The sequence below is a fragment of the Eurosta solidaginis genome, chromosome 4, assembly GCF_040869045.1.
Source record: "Eurosta solidaginis isolate ZX-2024a chromosome 4, ASM4086904v1, whole genome shotgun sequence".
NCBI lineage: Eukaryota > Metazoa > Arthropoda > Insecta > Diptera > Tephritidae > Eurosta > Eurosta solidaginis.
The window spans coordinates 210096792-210123513 of record NC_090322.1 but is presented as its reverse complement, the minus strand read 5'-3'; the positions used below and the strand labels follow the sequence as shown (position 1 = coordinate 210123513).

Here is a 26722-nt window from a genome sequence, read left to right as displayed (position 1 = left end):
GAAGATCCTAGGTTCACTCCCCGGGCAAAGCAACATCAAAATTTTTTCAATGAGAAGAATTTTTTCTAAGCGGGGTAACCCCTCGGCACTGTTTGGCAAGCAGTCGGAGTGTATTTTGGCTATTAAAAGCTTCTCAGTGAAAACTCAACTGCCTTCCAGATGCCGTGCGGAGACGGCATAAAACATGTAGATCCCGCCAATTTGTAGGAAAAACTAAAAAGCTATCGCGCCTTACATTTATTTTTTTTACATATAAACGTAACCATAACTTTATCCCTAGCCACAACCACAACCATAACCATAAAAATTACCATAACCATAACCACAGCAATAACTAACAATAGCCATAACCAAAACCATAGCCATAGCCACAACAATAACTATAATCCATAGCCGTAACCATGACCATAACTATAGCCATAACCATAACCATAATCATAACCTTAACGAAAACCATAACCATGACCATAGCTGTATTCATAACCATACTCATAAACGTAGTCGTAATCATAACCATAACCATAAACACCTTTAATGGTAATCATAACTATAACCGATGTTATTATAAGCCTAACCATAACAGCAGCTGTTTCTTTAATCATTACCAACAACGTAAATGCAACCGTAAATTTAAGTGCAACCTTAACGATTATCCGTAACCGTCATCATTACGCGGACCGTTGCAGTACCTGTATCGTAGCCATAGCCTTAGACGCAAATAAACCTGAATACATCACTTATCTATAACCGTAAGAGTAGCAATGACTCGCAACATAACAGTGCAGTACCCATAACAATTTTCTTTACCTCATTTAAAAAATTTAGAGTACATATAGATATCAAGCTAAACGTAACCATAACTGCAGCCGTAAGCCAAAGGCCAGTAGTCACAGTAGTAGCTATAGTAATACTCTCGTACTTGCGTTATCCTTCTCCCCCACATTTCAATTTTCGCCTTCTGTTTTTCCCCTTTTCCTACTTTTATCTTTCCTTTTCGCCTTGGCTTTGTGTTATGCTCTTAAAACTCCGATTCTGTCCTTCTGACTTGGCTGACGTACTTTTACTGGGCCTTTCTTTTAATTTCTACATTTTCTCAAATCAATTCAATCCGTTACGCTTAAGTCTCTGGAATTTCTCATACCTGGAGATATGATCAGTGCATATCAACTGCTGAGTGGAATAGCACCGCATATTGGCTGTCATTTCGAAAGTGGCCTAACTATTTCTGACGCTTCTTGAAAAAATACTCTTTTACTAAATGTATTACAAGAGAGCTCTTCTGGGAGTTTGTTTCAAAAACGCCCTTTCTGGGAATAAATTCAATATATATTTGGATGATAAGTTCAGAGATAGGGCGTTTAAGGACTGGCAGGCAAGAGTATTACCCTATCTTTCACTCAACCGTTGATATACCACTACTGATTAGGCGAGGAACCACATTTAAAAAAAAAAAATGTTTTAAAAGACTTCCCCTAAGTTTGAAGCTTATGTTGAGAGAGTCTGGAAAAGAATTTTGTTTTATTTTTTAATCCTTGCAAATACAGCCGAAATTGCTTTTTCATTGAGACTTGTCTTTTTGACATCCCATTTTAACAATAACATTAATTTGGCCTTGAAAAGCTCTTTGATTACTTGCGATGTCCTTTTGAGCGCTACAACGGTTATTGGCAAAGGAGAATCACATTTTCAGGGAATTCAACTTTTATTACAGACAAAGCCAGACGAAAACGATTTCAGCACTCCGAAGGACTTTAGAAGGAAATAAATAGCTTATTTGGTCCCAAAATTAAGACACAACAGTTTCGAAAATCGTATGTCAAATAACTAAATTACAATAAAACAAATATTTCCAGCTATGTTTAAAAAGATAAAAAATAAAATAAAATAAAATAGAACCGAGGCTCTCTAATCATAAGGTCTAATTAGGGGCGGTCTTTGCAACTTTTTATTAACCCAGTCTAATAAATATCAACAAATTTAAAACCACAACTGGGTATATACTTGCATCAACAACCCGAAAATCGATTTTCAACTTTTTCAGTTTTATTTTGTGCTACTCTGCACTTGCACTGATTTTTTCTGCCTATACACATTTCTCTTCTTCTCTTCATGCCACAATTTTACTCGCCTTACTTTGTTTGTAAGCCATAATTATAAATTTATTAACAACACATCACATATGGACATTTCTGTCGTTGTTCGCATTTTGTGCTTTCTTTAGACTTTTGCGCATCTTTTTTGTTGTTGTTCATTGACTTCTTAGTTACTACTCTCATTACATTAACATTTTCTTGTTCATTCTTTTTTGTTATGATTATAAAGTGCATTGTGGCAACATTGATCACATTGCATAATTAAGATCAATTGACTAGAGAAGCGAAATTCTGATAAATGATTTTTTTATATTTTTTCATCACTAATAATGTGCAACATGTTGCCAAGCTACAAGCGGCATGCGACAACAACATTAGTGTAGAAGATATGCCGCAACAAAATATACCTCACACCTACCATCTGTGATCTGTTGTCAGCGATGGCGTGATTATTTTCGCCTCAATCTCTTACTTAATAGCTACCCCACCATCATTTCACTAGTTCATCAGTTGGCAATTGGTTAAACTGTTAAAAGTTCTGGTGCCTCAGCTCTACAATTGGCAATGCGGATAGTGAACTTAAGTAATTGGTGATGAAATTAATGGGCAGCAGTCATAAATAATGGCTAATGGCATCTTGGCAATATATTTGCCTGCGATACTTGATGGAGGACGTAATTCTTGCTTTGCCATAGAATTACCCGAATGCAAATAACAACAACAATGCATAAAACCAGACTAAAACTAAGGTCTCTTAAGCTAGCCCCACCTTTTCAGCCCAATCAAAAAACGTGCTCGAGGGTTGGGCTAGCTTAAGCCTAAGCTTAAGTTTAAGCTAGCTCAACCCTCGATATTTAAAAAAAAACAAGTGTAATACACTTAATTAACCCGTATTAAATTAGCATTAAATATGGTGTAATTAAATACGTTTTAACTTTTTGATTGTGCATATGGGTTGGGCTAGCTTAAACTTAAGCTCCCTCCCTTTTAAAATACTTTTTAATACCTTTCATTTGATACCCATGTCATAAAAACACATTCCAGGGTTACTCTAGGTTCATTTTCCTACATGGTGATTTTGCCCTATTTTGTCTCCAAAGCTCTCAGCTGAGCATTTAGTGTTCGGTTACACCTGAACTTAACCTTCCTTACTTGTTTTTTTATATCCAAATTTTCTGTGGGGCACTTCTTACAACACCTACACTGCCACTGTACCCATTCGACATCGTGGGCAAACTTTGCTGCAGGTCGGGCTACAAAAAAGCATCTAAACATACTGAACAGAGCCAACTGAGTTAGCTATGTAAAGGAGGACGAGGTTGAATCACCAAGTCACTTTATGCTCACCAGTATATCTAGGGCGTTTTGAATCACCGGAGAAAATTTCAAAGATCAATGTGTACCTTATTCGTAGCTTTATAGTTCCTATCCAAAACTCGGTAAATAACTGTATTATATAAAATATAATTACCGGTGGCGGTAGGCAGCTGCCGAAGTGTGCTGTTAGCGTGCTCTGCCTAACACACCGAAGATCCTGGGTTCAAACCACGGGCAAAGCAACATAAAAAAATTAGAATTAAGTTTTTTCAATTAGGAAAAGATATTTCTAAACGAGAATGCCCCTCGGCAGTGACTTCGCAACTACTTCGAGTGTATTCCTGCCATCAAAAGCACTCATTGAGAGATCATCTGCCTTGCATATGCCGGACTTTTCTAAAGCTTTTGACAAGGTGTCTCATAGGATTCTGATTGCGAAGCTTGAGTGTTTTGGCTTTCATTCTGGATTTTTAAATTGGCTAAAGTCGTACTTATGTCATAGACCATGCGCGGTTATGCTTGATAATGCCTCCTCTTATTCGTTTGTTGCGACATCGGATGTCCCACCAGGTAGCAAGCATTCTTGGTCCATTGCTCTTTGTGTTGTTTATCAATGATATTTCCTCCTGATTTAAGTTCTGTTACATTTCGCTATAAGCCGATGACTTGAAGATATTTTCGAGAGTTACCAATCTAACGGACATGACTAAAATTCAATTAGACCTTAATAGTATAAACTTGTGGTGCCTTAAGTCGCACATTTCGCTTAATATAAGAAAATGTTTCAATGTTTCTTTTTCAAAATCTAATAACCTTTTAGCATCATCTTACAGTGTTTCAGCTCATACTCTGCAGATATCCAGTGAAATAAAAGATCTTGGTGTTATTTTCGATGCCAAGCTCTCTTTCAACAGCCACGTTGATTTTATAGTATCAAAGTCATATGCTATGTTAGGTTTTCTTAGAAGAAATAGTTATGAGTTCTCAAATCCCTATACCTTAAAATTGATTTACACCAATTTTCTGCGTCCCCATCTGGAGTATGCAGCCTTTATCTGGCGTCCATTCCATCAATTTAGGATAGACAGGATAGAGCGTGTTCAAAAGGTGTTTCTTAAGTACGCTTTGCTCTGACTTCGCTTCTCGAGCGCAGTTCCTTCCTACAGGTCTCGATTATTGTTAATAAGTCTTAAGTCTTTAGAAAAAAGTAAGTTTGTCCTCTCGTTACCTTTTGTTTTTTGGCATTATCCAAAGAACTGTTGACTGTACTTATCTTCTGGAGCACATTTATCTCAATGCCCCGCAAATGACACTGCGATATTCATTATAATCTCTAATTCTATCGATATTGATTTTTCGGTCTCGAAATCATGCTTTGTGTATACTTTAAATTGATTATAACCTATTGATTCGCTAAAATTTAAATTTTCTCATAGTCTGTAAGAATATTTTTTATGTTCGTAAACTAATTCAAATAAATCTATATAGATGTAAATAGGTCCCGCCCGCCAATTTTGAAGCAGAGATTAAAAGGGGCACGACCAAATTGGAAGAGAAGCTTGGTCTAAAATTTCTTCGGAAGTTATCGCGCCTTACATTCATTTATTTTTGTTGTTAATTTTCTGAAAGGAAATATAGCAGAGAGCATCGTATCAAAATATTAGGACGAACCCCTGAAATTGTGTAAAGGCGTTAAAGAGTTTGAGAATCAAGATTTTCTAGATGTTGTGCAAAGAATTGGAGTTATTTTGGAAAGAGTTTCCGTCGTCTCTTTCGAACGAGAACGAAATTGAAAACTGAGGATGATACAACATCGAAACAGTCCAAAGAACCTTTATGACTGCCTTAGTGTTTAAGTGTAAGGGAATACAAACTCAGGCGTGGCCGGCTACAATTACGTTCAGCCAAAATGATCCACGTAGTCCCATTTCTCAGAAATTTGTCCTATTCGTCTCTTAGTTTCGAACCGAGTCATTAATAATTCAGAGTTCTTGACAAGAAAGATATTTAAAGTATTGAGGGACATTTGAAAGTTGGCGACTGGTTATTAAGTAAAAATCAAAGGCATTAACAAATATTTTAAGTGAATGAATGAAGATATTCCGGTTAGAGAGAGTAGAAGGTCTTATTGCATTGATAATCACAGATAATTTAAAGTAGGAAAATCCACAAGAAGTGAGCCGATGTGTTGAAAATTCGCCTACGTGATAACTCATGAAGAACAATTTGCAGCAATGTACAGTACCACAAGAAAGGGAGCACTTTGCAAAATCGAAACCGGAACAAAATTTTGTATAGGATTTATTCTTTGCTTCTGCTTGTTTATTAGTTCAAAATCTGTAAATTTGAGATATATTTATTTTTGTCATGCGGTGATATCAAATAACAACACAGCAAAATTTTGTAAAAAAATAAACAGTAAAACAAATAAAATCTAAAAATCATCTTCCATAAACAAACGATAGCTCATAACTGTTAATGAAAACAGCATTCAATACTTTTAGCAATGCAAATATCCTGTCACATTTACATCCGCACAAACAACAAAACTGTACAACTTTAGCTGCAAAGGATCGAAGCAATACAAAAAAAAGAAGGTAAAAGAATCAGAACGGACGAAAACGGCATCATAAGACAAAAAATCAAATATTTCCTTAAGTGCATACAAATAACAAAAAAATAAAAATAAGATATCGACATGCAAATAAAACAACATTTGCCCATCGGCAAAGAAGTATTTTACATATTTTATGCATTCAATTATAAAGGCATATGCGCCCCTGCTCCTTTTGCCTTTATAATGGCTAGAATTAAATGCATGCTGAACTACTTTATGACACTTTATGCAATGCTAAGTCTAAGATGAAGACGCTAAATACATCCATATATGTATGTAGGTATGAGGATACTAGAAGCTATTGTAAGCTTATGCAGCTGAGCTTGTGATATATCCGCAAGCTTAAGAGTCATAAAAATTTACAAGTGAAGAAGACTAGAACAATAATAAAACTACCGCAGTATTCACTACTGTATTATTGGTAGCCAGGTATTTACATATATATAGACTACTATTAGTATATGGCATTATAGCCGATAATTTACTTTAATTGGCAAGCGGTTGAAGAGTAAATACAAAAAAAATTAAAACAAATAAATTTATATGGCATCAGTGATTAAGGGTATTCATTTTAACGCTTATATATATGCAATGCTTAGATAAATAATAACAATAAAACTTATTACAAAAATTCAGTGCTTAAACTGGTTGTGGTTCTAGAAATGCTATTTCAGGTCGGCCCTGGTATGCTTGCACCAGTTATAACGTTAAAAAAAAAGATAGTGAGAGGAAATCTTCCGTTATAGAACAAAAACATGTAACTATTTTTTTTAAAATTGTAGGAAATTAAGGATTTGCGTAGAAGTCCATATCTCCCTCAAATATCAATCTATTTCAAAGACATTTATCAGTTTGGATAGCTTAAATTCTAGAGTTTTTTATGTATAAGGGGATAACATTTTTGATTCCTAGCTTTGGATTAACTTATTAAAAAGTAAAGTTGCGCACCTAGAAAATGACATGTTTTTAGCATTTCGTATAAAATAATTTTTCATGTCAAAACAAAACCCCGTAACTTGGACTTAAGCTCTATGAAATTATACCACAACATTTTTTTTCATACATGTAAAAGGGTGGCAGCCCTGCAATACTCGGATAATGGCCATGCACTCCAGTTATTGGTGTCATTGAAATCAAGAAGTCAAGTCGTTATCCAGTCGTTCAATTTGAAAGCCGAAGAGAGAATCGTCGGTCGTTAAGTAGTACAAGTCGTGTCATTTAAATTGAGCTATTTAAGTTGAATATTTTCAAATCCAAATTAATTATCTAATTTTCACTACCAAACTATTAATTGTAATTTATGGAACTCATCGAACATTGAATATTTAAACAATAAACAACTTTAAACAATAATTATTACTAATCATTATGACATATATTTAAATTTGTTGTGCTTTAATTAAAGCATGTAACGTCAGATATTTTTAAAATGACGAAATTTCAGAGTCCATCACCGATTGGGCAATGAAACTTTTGGTGGAGCGTCTAAGGGTATTTGAGAATGTTAGGTTAGGTTGAACTGGCCGGTCCATTTGGACCTCACATATACTGAATAAGTCCGTAGTGTTACCAGAAGTTTGTTTTAACGATCAAACTGAAAAACCCTATCAAAAACCAGGACCTATGTTATAAAATAACTCCGTACTCTTGGCGAATAATAGAAGCTTCCTAGGATTTAAGCCACTTGCTGCTTCTAGATATGACAGCTGTATCACTCCTAATAGCTGGAGTCTTAGCCTGGAAAGCGCAGGGCAGAACGTGCTCGATCGTTCCCTCCTCCAGCCCGCACTTCCTACATCTGCTATCACTGACCAAGCCTAATTTAAAGGCATGTGACGCCAGAAGGCAGTGTCTAGTCAGAATGCCCGTCATGGGCATACAGTCCTCTTTTTTTAATGATAGAAGCAACTTTGTTAGTCTAAGGTTGTAAGACCTGCACATAATTTTCGACACTTTACAACCCTGCGCTTGAACCACGCCTTTCCTGCCTCGCCTTCGCTTAATTTCAACCAGTCTAATTGGTACGTCTACGGAGCAAGCTTCAATGGATGCGCCCTTTTTAGCTAGTTCATCCGCTTTTTTATTCCCATCTATTCCCATATGCCCTGGGATCTAATATAGATGTATGCGTCTCCCTGTCCTGATTCTCTTCAGGGACTGCTTACACTCTAACACGCATTTAGATGCTGTGCTATGCGAGATTATTGCCTTAATTGCTGCTTGACTGTCAATATAAAAGTTAACGGGATTGGAAAACGCTACAGTAATCCGGCCGCCTGTAGGATCTGTTTATTTCCGGATCAGCACAGTATACCGCAGACCCTACTCCCTCCACTACTTTGGAAACATCTGTGTACACATGTATCACCTCGTCCGCCATTTGAGCACCATTGCGCCAACCGTCCATCATTGGTATTGGAGAAATTGCCTGTGGTAATTTTTTGACCAAAAGTACAATATGTGCAGCAATAACGGGGATTCTTTAAAAGTTGCTTGCTTTTGTCGTGCACCAATTTTAAGGCTTCATACATTTTAAGTTACTTTTTGTTATTTGAGTTTAAGGTACTTAAAAATGAGAAAAAGACGGATTGAAGTCGTAATAGTGTTTATCCTCGGGATTCCGAAAATCCATAGCAAGACAAAAGCGCGTGAGTAAGAGTTACGTGTTTCTGTTCTACCACGGAGAAAGTGGAGGCGGCAATTCAACACCTATAAATTTGTCCCGGCAGACGGGCTAATATCTTGAACGGTCATGGATCATGATCCAGAAATTACAATCACATACATCCCCTTTGTTTCTTGCTGCCCTTGTAGCTACCGCCCTAACATCAGAGTAAACTCTCAAATCCAAAAATGACAAAGTATCTATCGCTCTGTTTAAAAAATTACGCCGATGTAAAAAAAAGCCTTGCCAATCAGGGTTCAATGTGGTCCCGAGACGGTCTGACTAGTATCATAATGCGGCTTGTTACCGGAACGTATCGGATCTATATCCGCCAAAGAACCCCAACATCGATAACACTACCCGAAACCTTCGGTGAGTGTCTTTATCGCTACAATAGCAACGACAGCCGCAAATATCCGACTTGCCAACCACCAGCATGGCTTTCGAAAACAATAAAACACAGACGCGCTAATGCTAATTAATACTCAAATAAATTAGGAATTGAACCAATACTTGCTCCGTTAGGCCGGTTAAAACTTTAGACACAATCAAATCACATTACTGCAAGATTAAAGGGACGTTGCACTCTTTCAGCTAATTTGAGATGGTGGACCGCAAACTATTTGTGTTGTTAACAGGCATCGGCTCAGTTTAGGAGCGCAACACACAAACCAATAGAATTAAACAAGGGTAACTGAGAGTGGCGTCCTATCACCACTTCTTTTCAATTTCTATATCTTGAAGTTCTCTTTCTCACCAGCAGGAGTTACCATTGTTTCGTATGCTGATAACTACACGGTACTGCCAATAGGACCCGGCCCTTCCGTAGATGAGCTATGCTTTAAAATTTACTACAATCTTCCAAGTCTTTCAGTTTGTGTTTGCCTAGCCTAACTTGGCACTATTGATTGGCTTAGTGATCGGCAACCCAATTTACGACGTGGACAAATCCCAGCCAACAGTATCCAGATCGAGATTATGTGAGTTTGATTGAAAGAACCTGATCAGCATTTCGTTCCATTTCTTTGTAGAGATTACCTTCGTCTCATCATTGAAATGATGCTCAGGTATCATAAGGAGGCTTCCCGACAGTTCTGACCGCAGTGTAGTGTCATGCCTGCAGTTTCTTCAGTTTGTGTATTTTAATTAGGCGACCATCCGGAGACGTGTTGCACATGAGCGGCTGGACAGTTGCTTTATCTTACACGATATACGAGTTTGAATGAGTACCCTTATTTTTATAAAGCAAAATGTTTTTTCGCCCCCTAAATTGGCTGCATTGACATGACCTTATAGGTAGATATGTGTGCGTGATGGTTCCAGGCATAATTTAATAAAACTTCTAAATGCTTGATGAAAATTGATATGAAATTGTGCTATGCATGTTTAACATTACAGTTTTATTAATTAATATTTAGGGGTCCACAGAATGCAGCTTTTATTATTTCAGCTAGTGAAAAGTAAAGTGCGCCTTATTTTGTATGCAGACAAAATACTTTTGAAGGTATAAAGTAAAATTCTCTAGAAACATTCGTCAATTCATAAAAACGCTTGCAGGCTGCGTAAGGGCATCATTTAGATTTTTTTTATTGGCAAGGAACATTACAAGGAACAATCTATTTACAAGGGTTAAAGTAGATAAAGCAGATTTTTTTGGCCCCACGGTCGGAAAGTTCAGCCTTCACAATAAAACCTCCCGTGATCGACTTCGCCGGTGCCCAAAATATGGTCATAGCCAGCATAAGTTATGTTTAAACATAAAGATGTATGTGACCCGGTCTAAGAAAAGGTGGTTTATGACTCAAAAAAGAAATTGCGAGAAACAGCTGTTAAAGATAAACAATGCATTTCTTCAGTTTCTTAGTAGTTTTTCTTCTGCATTATGAAAAGTCATGCCCAAAAGGCAAAGCACAAACCAGTTTCTGACCGATATTTTCGCTCCATTTCCATCGAAAAAAATGCTATCAAAAAAATCTGAGGATGCTTCACCAGCCACCAAAGTGGCAACGAGGGAACCAAAGGCTTCATCGTCTTTCATTTGTGCTCTTCTTTCTCTACATTTTTAGTACACTTCTAAACAAGTCAGGACTTTCTAGTTTTCACCACGTGAAAGAGCGTCTCAAAAATTATCGAAACCAGAAAAAAAGTGGAAACATTTTTTTTTGAGTCATAAGCCACCTTCTCATAGACCGGGTCAGATATATCACCTTAAAATCGAACGCAAGACGAAAAGTGAGTTAACGCTGCCGCGAGTTGAAAAGAGAAAGGAGATACCTTTATAGGGAGGAAAAAGTAGAGACACAAAGACGAGAGTGCAGGGAGCTTGAGCTGCTAGTCACCAGAAATGAAGTAGCAAATTTTATCAAATAATCCGGTGACAGACAGAAGTTATTAAGCCTGGGGCAAACTACTGCAAAAACGAAAAGGGCGACCAGGTAACCGGTGTCCCAAGGGTGCTTAGATTATGAAGGGAGCACTTCTCTGTGCTGTTAAATGGAGAGAGCGATGAAACGCACAGTGAAGATGATAAACCTGAGCCTACCATCGATGGTGATGGAATAAGTGTTCTCCCACTAGACTATGACGAAGTAAGAATAGCGATAACCAGATTAAAAAACAACAAAGTCGCGGGCGCTGATGAATTGCCTACGGAGCTATTCAAATACGGTGGCGAGAAGTTTAGACATGAACTTCTAAGCAAAATATGGTTGAACGAGTGGACGACGATTGGAATATAAGTTTTCTTTTCCCAGTCCAAAAGGGGGGATCTGCGCCAACTACTGCGCAATGAGTCTCCTGAGGTCTTGTCAAGTTTATTGTGGGCGAGGTTGAAGCCAACTGAGAATAGGCTGATTGGCTGTTATCAGTGCGGCTTCAGGTTTTTACTATACGCCAAATCTTGAAAAAAAAACGCAAAAAAATAATTAACGCACATCACCTCTTCGTCGATTTTAATCTACGGTACCCAAAGGAGATGCCTAAATGCCCCTATGTCTGAATTAGGTTTCCCCGCAAAACGTACACGGCTGTACAAAATAACTTTGACCAACAACATCTGCTCAGAAAGAATTGGGAAGAACCTCACCGAGCTATTCGAAACTTATTAATGATGTTTTTACAGGGTCAGCGCATTTGCGCCTTTACAAACACCCCACTGTTAGCAGCGATAATTTTGAAATAGTAAAAGACTTCGTTTATTTGGGAAGCAGAGGAAGAGGACGTCTAATTGGCAACAGTTAGCAAGAAGCAGCTGACGTGGCTGTTTTGACGGCAAACCGCTTAAATGGTTAAGCATTGCTTATAACGCACTAAATTCAATTATAATAAGTTCTGTTGAGCGCACCTAAAAATATTTCACACAATTTGGACTAAAACCATATATTATATGTACGTATGTTCCCAGTTGTGCATAAAAGGGAATAGCAACGGAAAAGCAATACTTCCAGAAAAGTTACAAAGCGTTCAGCGGAGCATTCATATGGCTGAGTGGATTGAGGCATCTGCATTTACGCCAGTATGAAGTATGAATGTTGGAGATTACTAGCTCAAAACTCAGCTCCCAAAAGCGTGGCTGATGAAGGAGTGAATCTGAGCCGTGTGTAAATTTTGTATATTTTCTCCAATGTCTTTAACAAATAGAGTTGGTTAAGCGCCAATTAAGTAAGCAATTCAGTGTCTAAAAAAGGTATTAACTTTTGAGCTTTCTACGAATACTTAAGTAAATCACTCCGGTCTCATATATATTTTTTGGTATCGAATTTAGGGAATGTCACATGCACTAAGTATTCACTTGTATGGTAGGACTCCAAATACTTACCACTGTTCTAAGATCAAAAAGCAGATTAAAAAGAAATTTTTTGTTTACTATTTTTGTTCACTTGTATTCTTCACTTTTTTGATTAAAACTTATGCAAGCTAACATTTAAAAACTAAAATTATTATAATAAAAAAAATCAGTATTTTTATTCAGCCTTAAATTTAATTGAATTTAGTGTCTTCCGGTGGTTTGCTTCCTTAATTTAACTAACGCTATTTATTGTCTTCCATTAGCACTTAAAATTAATTAACTTAATTGAGTACGATTCAAAAGTAGTCATTTCTCTCCATGTACATACTTAATTTTCAATCAAGGCACACAACTACAGCAATTTCAATTACATACAATAAAATTTTTTTTTAGGTAAAAAAATGTTGGCAAATTTAACTAATTTGACTAGGTAACTGAGTAAATTTTAATTGTAAAATAAAAACACGCTTAACAAAAACGCAAATTAAAAAATGTAACATTCAATCATTTCACTGGCAACTTTATCCCTGAATATTTCGACACTTGTAAAATTCTTATTTTAATTAAATTAATTGCAACACTCATTGTTCCTGCCACAACGATATATAATCGAGTATTTCCTCATCATCAGGCGCGCAATCCTCCTCATGCAAGTTGAAGCTATCATATGGCTCAAATTTCAATTGTAAATTAGCATCAATCTGCGCATGCGCATTATTATCAGCGTTGATGCGTTGTTGTGCATCGCTAACTGTGGCATGTGGCAACGGTGATAATTGTTCCTGTGGCGCAGGTGAATGCACAAAAGTGCCCGAGTCAAACGACATGCTGGAATTGAACGATGAGGTAGGCGAGGTACAACCAATATCAAGCTGTGTTTGTGTTTGCGATGGTGAGAACGCTTGCAAAGCATCGGCAGTTAAAAGCGCTGAGGTAAATTGTTGCTGTTGCTGTTGTGATTGTTGTTGCTGCTGCTGCTGCTGTTGGTAAGCTGTATTCAACGCGCTATTGGCGGCGCTAGCAAAATACAATTGCTCTGCAGCTGCAAGATTACTCGCTTGCGTTGAGTTGCGCGCTGGCGATGGCGCGCCATTTAAGCTTAAATTACTACTGCCACTGCCAGCGCTGCTGCTGCTATATGAACTATTACTCGATGTAGTATTGTTGTCTGTGGCGGTCGCCACCAAAAGTGTGTTGGCGCTGCTGGTACGCGCGCTAATATATTTTTGTGTTGCGCTACTACTAGTGCCGCCGCAACCATTCAAACCATCTACCAAGTCTTGCAAGCGGCGTATATATTCGACTGCGATACGTAACGTATCCACTTTGCTAATTTTCTTATGTGGACCACGCCCACCACCTTTCAACAAATCGGTAATAATCGTTTGTGGTATGTGTTGACGTAAGCGCGCAAAGCTATTGTTCACTTGTTTCACACGATTGCGCTCGCGCGCATTGCGTCGCTGCACAGATTGCGTTTGATCGACGCTATAGGGACCGCCACCAGTGCTTGGAGCGCGCGGCGTATATTTACGCGTTTTTATCTCAGCGCCTGTAGTATTTGGCGTAGCAGTTGTAGGCGCTGGCGCTATATTTTGATATTTAAACATTTTTATAGCAGCGTTTATTTGTTGCTTTGATTGCGTCGCTTTGTTGTTTAAATTGTTAGTAATTTTATTATATTGTTGCAGCGGTAAAGTGTTGGATTTTGAATTATTTGTACCAAAAACTACGCTTGACATGTTCGCCATCTGAACAAAATTTTTTTTTAATTGAAACTCAATTTTTAATTGTTTTTTTTTTTTTGAGCGTTCACTTAACTGCGCCGAAAATTTATATTGTTTTGATATAAAAAAAATTACTTATCAAAATTCGCGATTTCTTAAAAAGAATTGAACTTGATCCTATGACACCTTGCACAAGAATGAGTCCCTTCGTCCTAAACCTTTGCATTTTGTACTGCACTCAAGCATTAACTCCTGCTCGTTGTCGTTGTTAAGGTAGCCACCACATAGTTCAACAAACAAATTACCATTGCATACGCGCCTCTGAGAGCAGAGTGAAAATACACTCAGCGCACTCAGCGTAAACATTTATCAGGCGCTGTGGTGACCAACTTGTTAAACAGGTAAAACGAACTGAACCATAACAACATGCATATCCCTACGCAGCAATGACAGGAAGCATCTGCAGCTCACAAGCAAGCGAGCTCACAAGTATCTGAACGAGTTGAGTGGTAAACACTCTTTGCATTTAGTTTGTTATCAAAAATTGTTCCCTTTACGATCATTCTCTTTCCTAAAAATATCAGTACCTCTCACGATCACCTCACATATTCTCGCTATGGTTTGATTGCTCACTGATACACCCATTTGACACTCATTGGCAAAATTGCCGCTTATCAGTCGAGTAATTTTCTTGCTCAGGTAAAAAAATATATAAATTGATATGACTTTGACAATGGCATTCTTCGTTCTCTTTTGCTTATGCATGAGTAGATGAGTGACTTTAATTTGAGATTGACCGTGACTTGTTTTGAATAGCAAATCCAAAAAATCTGTTCCCAACCTGGTTTTAAATTGCGTTTGCACTTGGAGAACGTAAACGTGCAGAAATGCTCCTTTGTTAGCTAGTGGAATGGTTTGCTAGCTACTCTCATGCTTTGGGTTGCTCATATTGAGTTATTACCTGAGATTTTGTAGTGCACACAGCTTTTAAATTTGACTCTGATTCTGCATGTATGATTGGGAGTATTTAGTACTCCTTGAGATTTTAAAAGACATGCATGTATGGATCGGGGTTTTCTATTCCTTTGGCAATGCAGTGGATATCTTTCAAAGATTTACGTAAAAATGCAAATTTTGATTGAGATTAGCCACCACTAATTTTCAATTTCATTTTGATCTCCTATTTGGGCGCTCTACTAAAAACACTCTTCACTTCGATGTTTGAACAGCACGGTGTGAAATCTGCTTAAGACGCGGTTCTCAAACAAGCGTATCTCTATAATTGCATATTCAATATAAGGTTGAGGTTTGTCCACTGGTTTCACTTTATTTAAGTAAATCATTCGAATATCTACTATTCACAATCAAAGGTTATCTCATCAGATCCAATTAACCTCTGACTGCCCTAAGTCGCCTAAAAAGTCACCGATGAATTAATTCACAGTATAGTTGTTCACAAGCGACGAGAGCTATGATTTCATCTGTGATAGCGTAGAACGTTCAGTCACAGTCACACATAAAAATTGCTGTGACTGTGAATCTGTAGTCACAAAGCACACTGTTCCAAAAAAAAAAACGCTTGAACTGACAAATCTTAGTTCAATTTTCTGATTTAGTGCAAAGAGTTTCGCTTATGTTGTAGCTTCTTTGGGCTTATTTATGCTCCAACCACCTTTAGTTCACTTACACACCCATTCAAGCATTCAAGCGAGATTGAACTGGTCGGTTCGTGAGCACTTAAAACAGACTGAATATATTCATAGTGCAACCAGAAGTTAGCTCGATGACAAAACCAAAAAACTCTATCAAAATCCAAGACCAATATTATAAATCAACTGCGTCCTTCTGGACCAACCAGGGCCTTCCTAGCACCATTTCATTTGCCACTTCCAGTCCCGACAGCCGTGCTACACTTCCATTCCCCACGGGGAAAGAAAATTTTATCATAAAAAACGATATGCTGAATTCCAAACTCGCAAGCTAGTGAGGCGATGAATCTTCTTGTTATTCAATAATCGCGGGTCCAAGCGCTTCTCTCATTTTTAAAGTTGGGGTTCGTATTTCATATTACAACTGCGTTTGGATGCGTATGCGAAATTGCAATCACTACCAGTTTCTGGCGACCCATTTTCCACAGTATCTGACTTTGCGTCCACACTGAAGTCCCGCCTTAAGTATATTCCTTCTTAAGCTATTGTACATGGAATTGGAGAACGTCATCTAACAGAGGAAATCATTAAACCAATATCTTATTATTTTGTACTGTTAACGACAGAGTAAAATCGAGAGGCAATGCTAGTATAATACAAATTTAGGAAACAAGTGCCGGTTGTAGTGTGAAATAGTGGAGCACATATTGTGTTCGTATCCTCAGCTGAGGAGATCAAGCCTCATGTTAAAAGCAGTGACTCACGACGCAAAGAGAACGGAGTTTATTTATAAGATGGGTACTCTTTCTTGATGGGGTTTCTTGGTTTGTTCGAACAACGTCATTAAAACTAAGATTGAAAGAAGGATGTTGTTAATATTCATTGACTTAGAGGAAGTCTTTCATAATGTCAGACAAAATCTCTAAAACAAGCCGAGTGAACGGACTCTGGCAAGCTTTGTACAACTCCCTCTAAAATATGAAACATTTTATTCTTGCGGTTATTGTTGTTGTTGAGCGGAATATACGCTCCCCGAAGGTTTTCCGGATTTTTATCGATGTTTATGACCACATTGAACCTTCTAGGCCATCCCACCTCCACCCACAGTTCCCACAGCCTCGGCTGCTAAAGAAAGTTTATTCGCCACGAATAGGTGAGGTTGGCAATTGGGTTGAAGAAGCTATTAAGTGCGCTGAAAATCATTTGAATCATTCATGTATTTTAGTCGCCTCTTACGACAGGAATACTTGCCACGGGTATATTCTTAGCTCCCTAAGAGCACTGGGGTTAATACCACTGGTTGCCAAGCTACTGTTTATGCCTTATCCTGATCGACATTCGGAAAGTACCTCAAAATTAAGGGTCACCATAGGTAATAGATTGCGCACTTAACATCACTTAGGACATCAGTTGTATACTGTTTTAATGAAAGTCATGGGACAAGAGCTCGGCGTAGTGAGTAAAGGCAAGATAAAGCTGTCGCTTGTCTTACATCATCATTATTAACTGGCGCTCAACCGCCTAAGAGATTTTGGCTAACAGGTTACGCCAGCTATCCTTGTTTCTCCATTACTCACGCCAGTAAGGAGGGGCAAAGGGAGATGACGTCTTCCTCTACCGGCCTCCCTGAACTCAGTGGAGGTCTCCCCTTTCTCTGCTTTCAATATGCGGCGTAGACTGAAGTACTTCTTGGCCGAAGCGTCTTCGATCGTTCGCATAACATGACGTAAACAGCGAACACTTTGGGCTGTTATTCGTTGCACTATCTTCATATCTGCATAAACCTCATACAGATCATCATTATACCTCCTTCTCTTACTCGCCATAGGCATTACGGATTGAATAATACATCTACTTTCTCTGTCTTATGTAAATAAATGTGATATGGGTCACCTGACGCCATTTCCTCGTAATGGTGTGACAGATTATTTAACTGGAAACAACACATTAGATCGGAGGTACTTAGAGTAGACAAACTCCAGATAGGCACAGAAATCTGATTGCTGATCGAGTTAGCAAATCTATTCCAGTATAGGATAGGATAGATTAGGTGGTAGCTGCCCTGATAAGGATAGCTCACTTGGACAACACGAAGGTCCGTTGTGATACCACATACACCAAAAATAACGGTGACTTAGATCTAGCTACTTAGAGAATCGTTGGGTAGCAACGATAAGGCTCCGACTGATACCGATCTCAACTTTGGATAAATCCTCGGGAGATCCAAGTGAGTCGCGACCGAAGTACTTTCTCCTAGTTCTGGCAAAAGCTAAGCAATTAAGCATAAAGTGATTTGGTGATTCCACCTCATCATCCTCCATACAGCTGCAGCAGGATGGAGTTTCCAGTATATTGAGACGTACCGCTTGGATACCCATGAGACAGTGCCCTGTCAAAATGACCATTGATAGGTGAGCGTTAGTGAACCCAATTATTTCAGCAGGCCTCCTGCCATCCACTTTCGGCCAGAAACATCTTGCTACCCTGCAAGGCGTGGTGTCCGCCCAACGTTTGCTGAGCTGACTCGAGGCCCAGCTATGGAGGAGCAATCCACAGGTGACCAGGGGGTCCCGAAATCCCTACAGCCATCATCATCTGGTTCAGTTGTACCGATGCGGGCTAAGATATCTGCTTGACAGTTACCCAGGATATCACTATGGCCCGGAACCCAGATAATCTTAATTGTAAAATAATTCGATGCAATCGCAAGCGAGGTCAGGCACTCCCAGACCACCCTCGATCGCACTGTAGTTGAGCTCAAGGCCTTGATAGTCGCTTGGCTATCAGAGTATATGTTACATTCCCTAACCGTAGTAGCACACAAAAGACTCCCACACCAACCTTTCCATCCAGCTTCGGCCTATCCGTGAACAAGTTAACCGGTCCCATGCCCCAGATAATTCCTCTTCGCCACTCCTCTCTCTCTGGAATGACTGGGTGAAGCTTGTATAGGGAGCAGTTATCGGCATACAATAGTCTATTCTGTCCGGGATAAAGTCGAAACTGGTAAGAAGGCTAGAGTGTCCGTGGTCAGAAAGTCCATATCCCATACCACGAAGCCTGACCAACGACCTTACCGCGGCCGCCTTTCCCGCAATATCTACTGGGTATATGTTCAGAATGACGTTCAGTGCCAAGGTAGGTGTTGTTCTGAGAGCACCACTGATACCGATCAGCGCCGTCCGTTGCACTGACACTAACATTTTGGAGGTGCTCGCCGTGTCCAGTGCTTTCCACCAGACCAGCACCCCATATAGCAGAATCGGTTTGACCACCATCTCATAAAGCCAGTGTACTACTCTTGGCGAGAGTCCCCATCTCTTTCCGATAGCCCCTCTGCAGCAGTACAAGGCAATGGCGGCCTTCCTGGCCCGATCTTCCACATTGGGTTTCCAGGACAGTTTCTTGTCCAAAACAATCCCCAAATATTTAACCCTATCAGAAAGTACCAACGGTACCCCTCCAATCGAGGGAGTTCTGAAACCGGGCAACTTATATCTCCTTGTGAAAAGAACCAATTCCATTTTTCCCGGGTTGACTGCCAATCCACATGATTCAGCCCACCTAGCCACAGTATCCAGGTAGCCCTGCAGAAAATCGCTCACGGTGCCCAAAAATTTGCCTCTGACTAGGATAGCGAGGTCATCTGCATAGGCAACCACCCGACAACCATTGGCTTCCAGCTCCACAAGAAGATCGTTGAGTATCACAACCCAGAGGAGAGGAGATAGGACACCCCCCTTGTTGCGTACCCCTGCACACCTTCCTCTTAATTATGGCCCCTCCCCACTCCGCTGCGACAATTCTGCCGCATAGAAGTTTGCTAATAAATTCAACCAGAGCCGCCTCGACTCCTAAACCCATCAGAGCTCTTTCGATTACCCCCGGTAAGACATTGTTAAAAGCCCCCTCGATGTCTAGAAAGGCACCCAGAGCATACTCTTTGTATTCTAGGGACCCCTCTAATTGTTTTACAATCGAATGGAGAGCCAGTATACATAAATATAAAACTGTGTTGCTCATCAGATCGGCTAACTCTCAGCATGCTGATGAAAAGTTAAAAGAATGCTGCTTGAGAGGCGTATCTGAAGGATAGATTACGTTATATACAAAATGCCACTTCAGCAGCGGCTGGGATGAAAATGGGATAAAAATTCTCGAAAACTGCCTGTGGCAATTCTTTGTCCTGACTAGAAAACGACATCGCTTTTCAAGGCAATACTTTTTATAATGCATAGTAGCTTCGATCTTTGCGATAGACTACGCTATGACAAGCAAAATTATGGGTTCACTTACTTTCGAGGAAAAGCTAAAGATCACAGCTCTTATCGCAGGGGTAGCCACCCTAGCCACCAAGCCCAGCGGTTATTTGAAAAAATATTTCACATACATCAATATTTGGGTTGCTAGGATACCCTCATTAGCAAGTGTAAGCACTGTAAATTTTTATGAATAATTTTTAGCTCATTTGCCCAAGTCCTACGACAAGCAATTATATATGCCTGTAAGCATGAAAGTGTACTTCCGGGCGTGTTTGCCACGTGCAACGGCTACGCTACGTCCTTTCAACAACCCAATGCCGAACAGGTAATAATGGGACTAAAAATGCAATTAAACACGGGGAAAAAACTATAAACAAAATTTCTATAATAATTAGCAAAAAGTTAAAGGTTGACCCAAACAACACAAGCAACAGAAACGAGTTGTTAAGAGTATGTGGCACACATGCAACACGGCATAAAAATCAAGGGCAACGCTTAGGGTGCGAGTCCTGGCAAATTATTACATACGTACATACATCGTTGTAAAAAATTGAGGGTAGCTTATAGTGGAAAAATTTTGAAATTAAAACGAACAGAGACAAAATTATAAAAAATAGCGAATACTAAGTTAAAAACGGCATAAAAAAAAAACATTGTTATACAAATTCAAATGAGAGGCCCCTGTCTTATAATAATTTATCACATTTGATTTAAAATATCCACGTTCGCTGATTCCTGTGTCGTGCAGGGCTAATGCTGATCATTGTAATAGTTCGTAGGATCGACCGCGCCAGCTTTTTATTTTGATCGTAGATTTCATTTAATATTTTAATTAAATGCAAAGCGTTTTAACATACTTTCACACTAACAAATTTCGTTTTAAGAAACTTGCGTGCTTGTGCTAAATAAAATAATAATAGTGTTGATTGTTTTGTTTTTTGTTGTTGCAGCCGCCAAGCAAACCAACGGCCAAGCAACAGTTCCGCTGTTCACGCATACTTTCGTTTGCATAGGCTAAGTGTACTATAAGGGTGGTCCTTATTCGTGTAGAAAAGTGCAAAGTAGCAAATCGGCATCGTATCGGTTATTTATCAAAAATAAAACATAATATGGGGAATTTAGGCGACACAAGGTCAACGGCCATAACATCAACTGACCTTGTGACCACTTCAAATTGCAGTTAAAGCTATCACGATATGAAAGGTTCACAACTTCACATTTCAAATGCTTTTAAGAAATGGTCATAAAGTCAGCTCCTTTCTTTGTCAAGTGGCCATAAGGTCAATAAGTTTTTTTGCCACCTACACGTGTTAAATATTATACTTCTTCGCTATGTTTTCGTTCAGTGAACTTCAGTCGAATGAAAAGAATTTTTTTTAAAATAAAAATTTTGGCATACGGTAAAAAATCATTCAATGAGGTCCTTTCTTAGATAAAAACTTACTCAACTAAAAATTGGAATGAAAAATTGCCTGCGATGCTACTTTCCATAAAAAAAGGATCTTAAAAGCAGATACGGGAGGATTCTATTGAAATAAGAATAATATATCGGCTAATCTTCTGGGCTTAATTTTTTGTACATGTTTATAGCCTTTTTCCCGCATTGGCCAAAAGGTTCAACGGAAATTTCCTAAATGGAAATAAACTCAAATTAAGAAAGGTCACAAAGTCAATTGACCTTATGACCATTTGATGTGGTCACATGGCAGTTAATCACATGGCCATTTGAAGTAGTCATATCGTCAATTGGCATTTTGGCGGTTAGCCTTATGTCACCCTACCAAGGAAATAACCAAAACCTAAACAATCTATTGAGTCGAAATTTCTCAAGTGGGCAACTTTAAAACCGATTGTCGCAGTTTTCATTGATTAATACGGTTTTTAATAGTAAAGACCATCTCCCCAAAATATTTTTGCAAACAATTTTTTTTTTACAAGAGTTATTAACAGTTAGAGTTTTTGATCATGTTATTACTCGTGAACGGTTTATCGAAAGTCAACGTTTTCTACATCAAAATTTTCATCAATTAATATACTTTGCTATAAAAAAATTTATTTTTATAACAAATTATTATTTTGCGAGCACGTTTTGATGCTCGCGCGTTGAGTCATCTTGTGACCAAAATTTGGTGGTTGATTTATAACTTTTGACCTAATGCAAAATAATGACTTTTTTACCAAAATTTTTTTAAAGGATTGTTGAATTGAATGAAATGTCTTAAAATTTCCTCGCAGGCTGAGAACTTTTATTAATTTTTAATTATATAAAACAAACATGATCCTTTTGGCAAAATAATAATTTGTTTTAAATATCAAATTGTTTACGGCAAATTATATTAACTGGCGAAAATTTTGATGTAGAAAACTTCAAGTCTCGATAAACCGTTCTGGGGTTATTAATTTTTTACAATAATATGATAATAACATGATCAAAAACTCTAACTGTTAATAACTAATGTAAAAAAAATGTATTGCAAAAATATTTAGGCGAGATCGTCTTTACCTCCAAACCGATTGAAAACCATATTAATCAATGAAAACTGAGACAATCGATTTTAAAATTGCCCACTTGAGAAATTTCGACTCTATTGTTAAGTGAAAAAATACACTGAAAGATGTGGTGCTAGTAAAATCAACAAACCGGTTCTGTTGTTTTCGACTTAACGGAGATTCGGTGAAATTGATCGAATTATGGTTAATTCGACCAAGTTCTTTGTCAAGCAAAAAAATTAGTTTAGTCATTTCAACAGAAGAGAAATTGACGCTCTTACGTTAAAAAAAATTCCGTAAAATTCCGATTAATCCATCTAACTGATTCGTTTGTTAACACAACTGATCTCACTGGTCATTTCAACAGCGATCAACAGTTAATACATGAGCAAATTTCAAAGAGAATTTTACGCTCACTGCGCTCTCTACTTTGTACTTATGTATGCTGTGTACTATATGTATGCACATATTTACGTATGTATGTGGCGGCCGCCGTGGTGTGATGGTAGCATGCTCTGCCTACCACCCCGAAGACCCTGGGTTCACACCCAGGGCAAAACAACATAAAATTTTTAGAAATAATGTTTTTAAATTAGAAGAAAATTTTCTCAGCGGGGTCGCCCCTCGGCACTGTTCATCAACGATTTGTGCGCAGTTGATTCAACATCTTGTTGCGATTGATAAAATTTAACAGAAATTTCGGTTGAATTGACCCATATTTCGGTTGATTTTACCACTCTTTTTCTTTCAGTGTAGAGGAAAGATAAAGAGCACCATTATTAGTGCAATATGAAAAGCTTAAGGCCTGCAGAAAAGGCAAGGAGCCTTCCAAGTAAAGCTAGAATAGACAGCCCCGGTCACTAAGCTATAGGGTAGAAAATATTAGTATCCCGTACGCAATGTTCCTGAACCAGCTTTAACTAAACTGTTTTGGAATTTGGTGGATTTCCGCAGTATACTTCTTTAGGGGAACGTTATTGAGTCGAGGCAAGTGAAATTCGGGAATACCCCCGTAAGGCAAAAGTTGAAAAAACACTGTTGAGGATATTCTAAACGTCCGACTCTGGCTAGAAGACGTCTTACACTCCTCTTTTTAAATAGCTCAATCAACAATGGCAGTGGCAGCCAATTAAAGATTTAGATTTGAGTCACATTAGACCTTATGTTGAGAACTAATAAAATAGCTCATGTATCTAGCGTTGTTTCTCCCCAGTACCTCAATTAAGTAGAATAAAAAACTAATCAATCAAGAAAAACGTTTTTTTGAAAAAATGCTGTTTCTCAAGTTGAGAAAAAGGTATTTCGCTGCTTGTACTCAAACGTGATTCCCTCGTTGGACTCCCTATTTTTTAACAACGTCTTTTCTTTCAAAGATCATAATTATTACAGAGGGCAGAGCCGACAAACCAATTTTTAAATGTTCATCTTAAAACTCATATTGGTACAACTCTGATTCCAAGTCCCGGTTAGCGTTCAGCTGAATTGTTTATGTCAATGTTATGGAGTTACTTGTGAAGCTTTGATAAACAAACTTATTAACTGTGTACGTACATCAAATTATTATTTTATTTTATTTATTTGGAAAACTGTTATTCCAAGCAGCTATCTCACACAATACGAAATATATGATCCACCCTACCATAAATATATAAAAAGATTATGTAGTGTGCTGTTGTTGTTTTTGGCACGCTGTTGGCGCAACGGCGCGTGGCAGGTGTATTTACGAGTTACGTGCTAGTCAAGCTGCAGACATCACTTTTAAGAGGGAAAAAATAATATAAACAAAGTTTCCAAAAAAAAAAGTAGTTTTTTCACTGCTGGTAGGTATGCTTTTTAGTTGGGTAAGGGATGAATTTTAATGGAGCTGCACTTAAATCTAAGTGATAGGGTCGCAAGTAAAAAATTAAACTAAACTTCCTAAAACTATATAAAAAATAATCTTTTAAATATTATACCAGGGAGAACAAGTAGGGAATTCCAAAAGCATCTACATTCCTGAAACACAACTCCCAACTGGCGCCGCTTTTTCTTGTTTACCATAAGAACCACCTAATGAAGGTGAACGGAAGTATTTGGTTTCCGCATAGACAAAGTCAAGAGCACTGCTCAGGCACAAGCATGCTATACTTTTGAAACTTTTTCCATAGATGACCATATCTCTAGTGTAGTGACCCGCATATCGAATACATCAAAGACACTAGGCATTATCATCACGATTTCCGTTTAACCGACTTTGATCATTCTCTAGGAGTTTACGCTAGTTCATACTTCATAGTAATCGGATCACCCATATAGAGCAAATCTCTCCCCTTTCCTAACTCATATGGGATAAAAGCGGAGTTAGTCAAACAACAGAGGAGTTAAAGTAGTCTCTCACGTTTTTTATTAAAGCGACGGTAGCGGGGCGGGTATTTGGGTTACAACTAAAACAACTACGTCATTAAATGTTTATGCTTTAGTACTAGAAAATGAAATGGCGAGCATAGTCTCTAGATATGCGCCCGAATCATTAAGCCTAAAATGCTTATCGCGTAGGGGTGACATAAGGTCAACGGTCGAATTAATCTTATGACCACATCAAAGGGCCACAAAGTCAATTGAAGCTATGACCATTTGGCATGGTCACAACGTCGGGTCGCCTAGGGTTGCATACCAACGAAATTAAAAGCCGAAAATGCCTGCCTTAATCTGTACAGTGAACTCTGACATTACTGGGTGTAGAACTGAAAAAATATACCACACTATCTTTTAAAAGATGCCTAGTTTAAATTTAAGCCCTTCTTAACTCAGCTCTAAGCCAATTTTATTTTAGCAATGTTCAAAATTTTTGCTGTTAACGCATTTAACTTGAAAAACAAAGCCCACATACGCGAACCCATTTATTATTCAGTTGCTCTGGTCATTGAATCCCAGCTCAATTCTCAGCTGTTAGATAGCTATCACTGACCGCGGGGCTCGTGTAGCCACCGCCACTACCATTGCCCATCATCATCAGCCATTGCAACGCACACCAAAACCTTAACATTGCCATTTGTTGTATTGATCTCTGCTGCTTGGTTTTTTCTTTTTGTATATTGCCAAATATCGCCTTTCGTCTGCTGATTTACGTTTGATTCTTTTAATTCAGCTTAAAGTGTTGTTGTTTTTATTGTAGTGTTGGCTACTTTCTTTGTAAACATGCGTATTTGCAAAGGCTTTGTTTATTTCCCATCCGTGTGGAATGAAAAAGTACCCTCAATCCAGTGGCACAGGACATTAGATGCGGTCAAGTTGGAAACATCTGCTCGGTCAGATCGGTTTACTTTTTTTAATTTTGTTGACTCTCATTGCTCTATGACTTGTGTTATTTTGTTTTTATATTTGTTGCATTTGATTTTGTTAGTTTTCTATACCTCTCAAATTTTATTGCATTGAAGTGCGCTTATAGAAGGATTGTTTGGGGGTTGTTGTTTCGTTGAGGATATTAACGATTGTGAAGTTTCAAGTAGGGTGCGCCTTTTGCTCAATATATATTTATCATTCATACCTATGAGCTGAAGTAAAGCTGGTTGCACATAAACAAACTACGATACTTCCCAATGACAAAGTTAATCTTTTGACTTAGTTGAAATCGTTAACCTGAGTATTAACCCTAAGTTGAGAACTAAATTTTTCACATAAAAAACGGTATCTGTTCCAAATAAATTTCCTATTCCAAGTTATTTTCCGAACTTCAACTAACTATATTTTTATGAATTCGAAATAAAAATTCTGAACTTGAACTTTTGTAATTTTCTGAACTTAAAGCGGAAGTTCTGAAATTTAATTGTAATTACCTGAATTTGAATTGTAACTTTGTGAGCTTTTATTATAATCTTCTGTACCTCTGCTGTAATTTTCTGAACTTTAGTTGAAAATTCAGAACTTGAATTGTAATTTTCTAAATTAAAAATAAAAATTCTGAAAACTTGAAATGCATTTTTCTGAAGTTTTGTAGTTTTCTGAATTTAAATTAGATTTTATTAAAGTGTTGGAAATTATGAATTTTTATTGTAATTTTCTGAATATGAACTACAATTTTATGAATTTTTAATAAAAATTCTGAAGTTGAACCGTACTTTTCTGAACTTATGTAA

At 38.0% G+C, this 26722-nt stretch overlaps 1 protein-coding gene across 1 annotated transcript; it reads right to left on the bottom strand.

The window, feature by feature from the left end:
* Positions 1 to 13060: 13060 nt before the first annotated feature.
* On the bottom strand, positions 13061 to 14230 carry sc (achaete-scute family bHLH transcription factor scute). The gene has a single exon (XM_067780014.1). The coding sequence runs from the start codon at positions 14228 to 14230 to the stop codon at positions 13061 to 13063; it is 1170 nt and encodes a 389-aa protein (XP_067636115.1).
* Positions 14231 to 26722: the final 12492 nt, after the last annotated feature.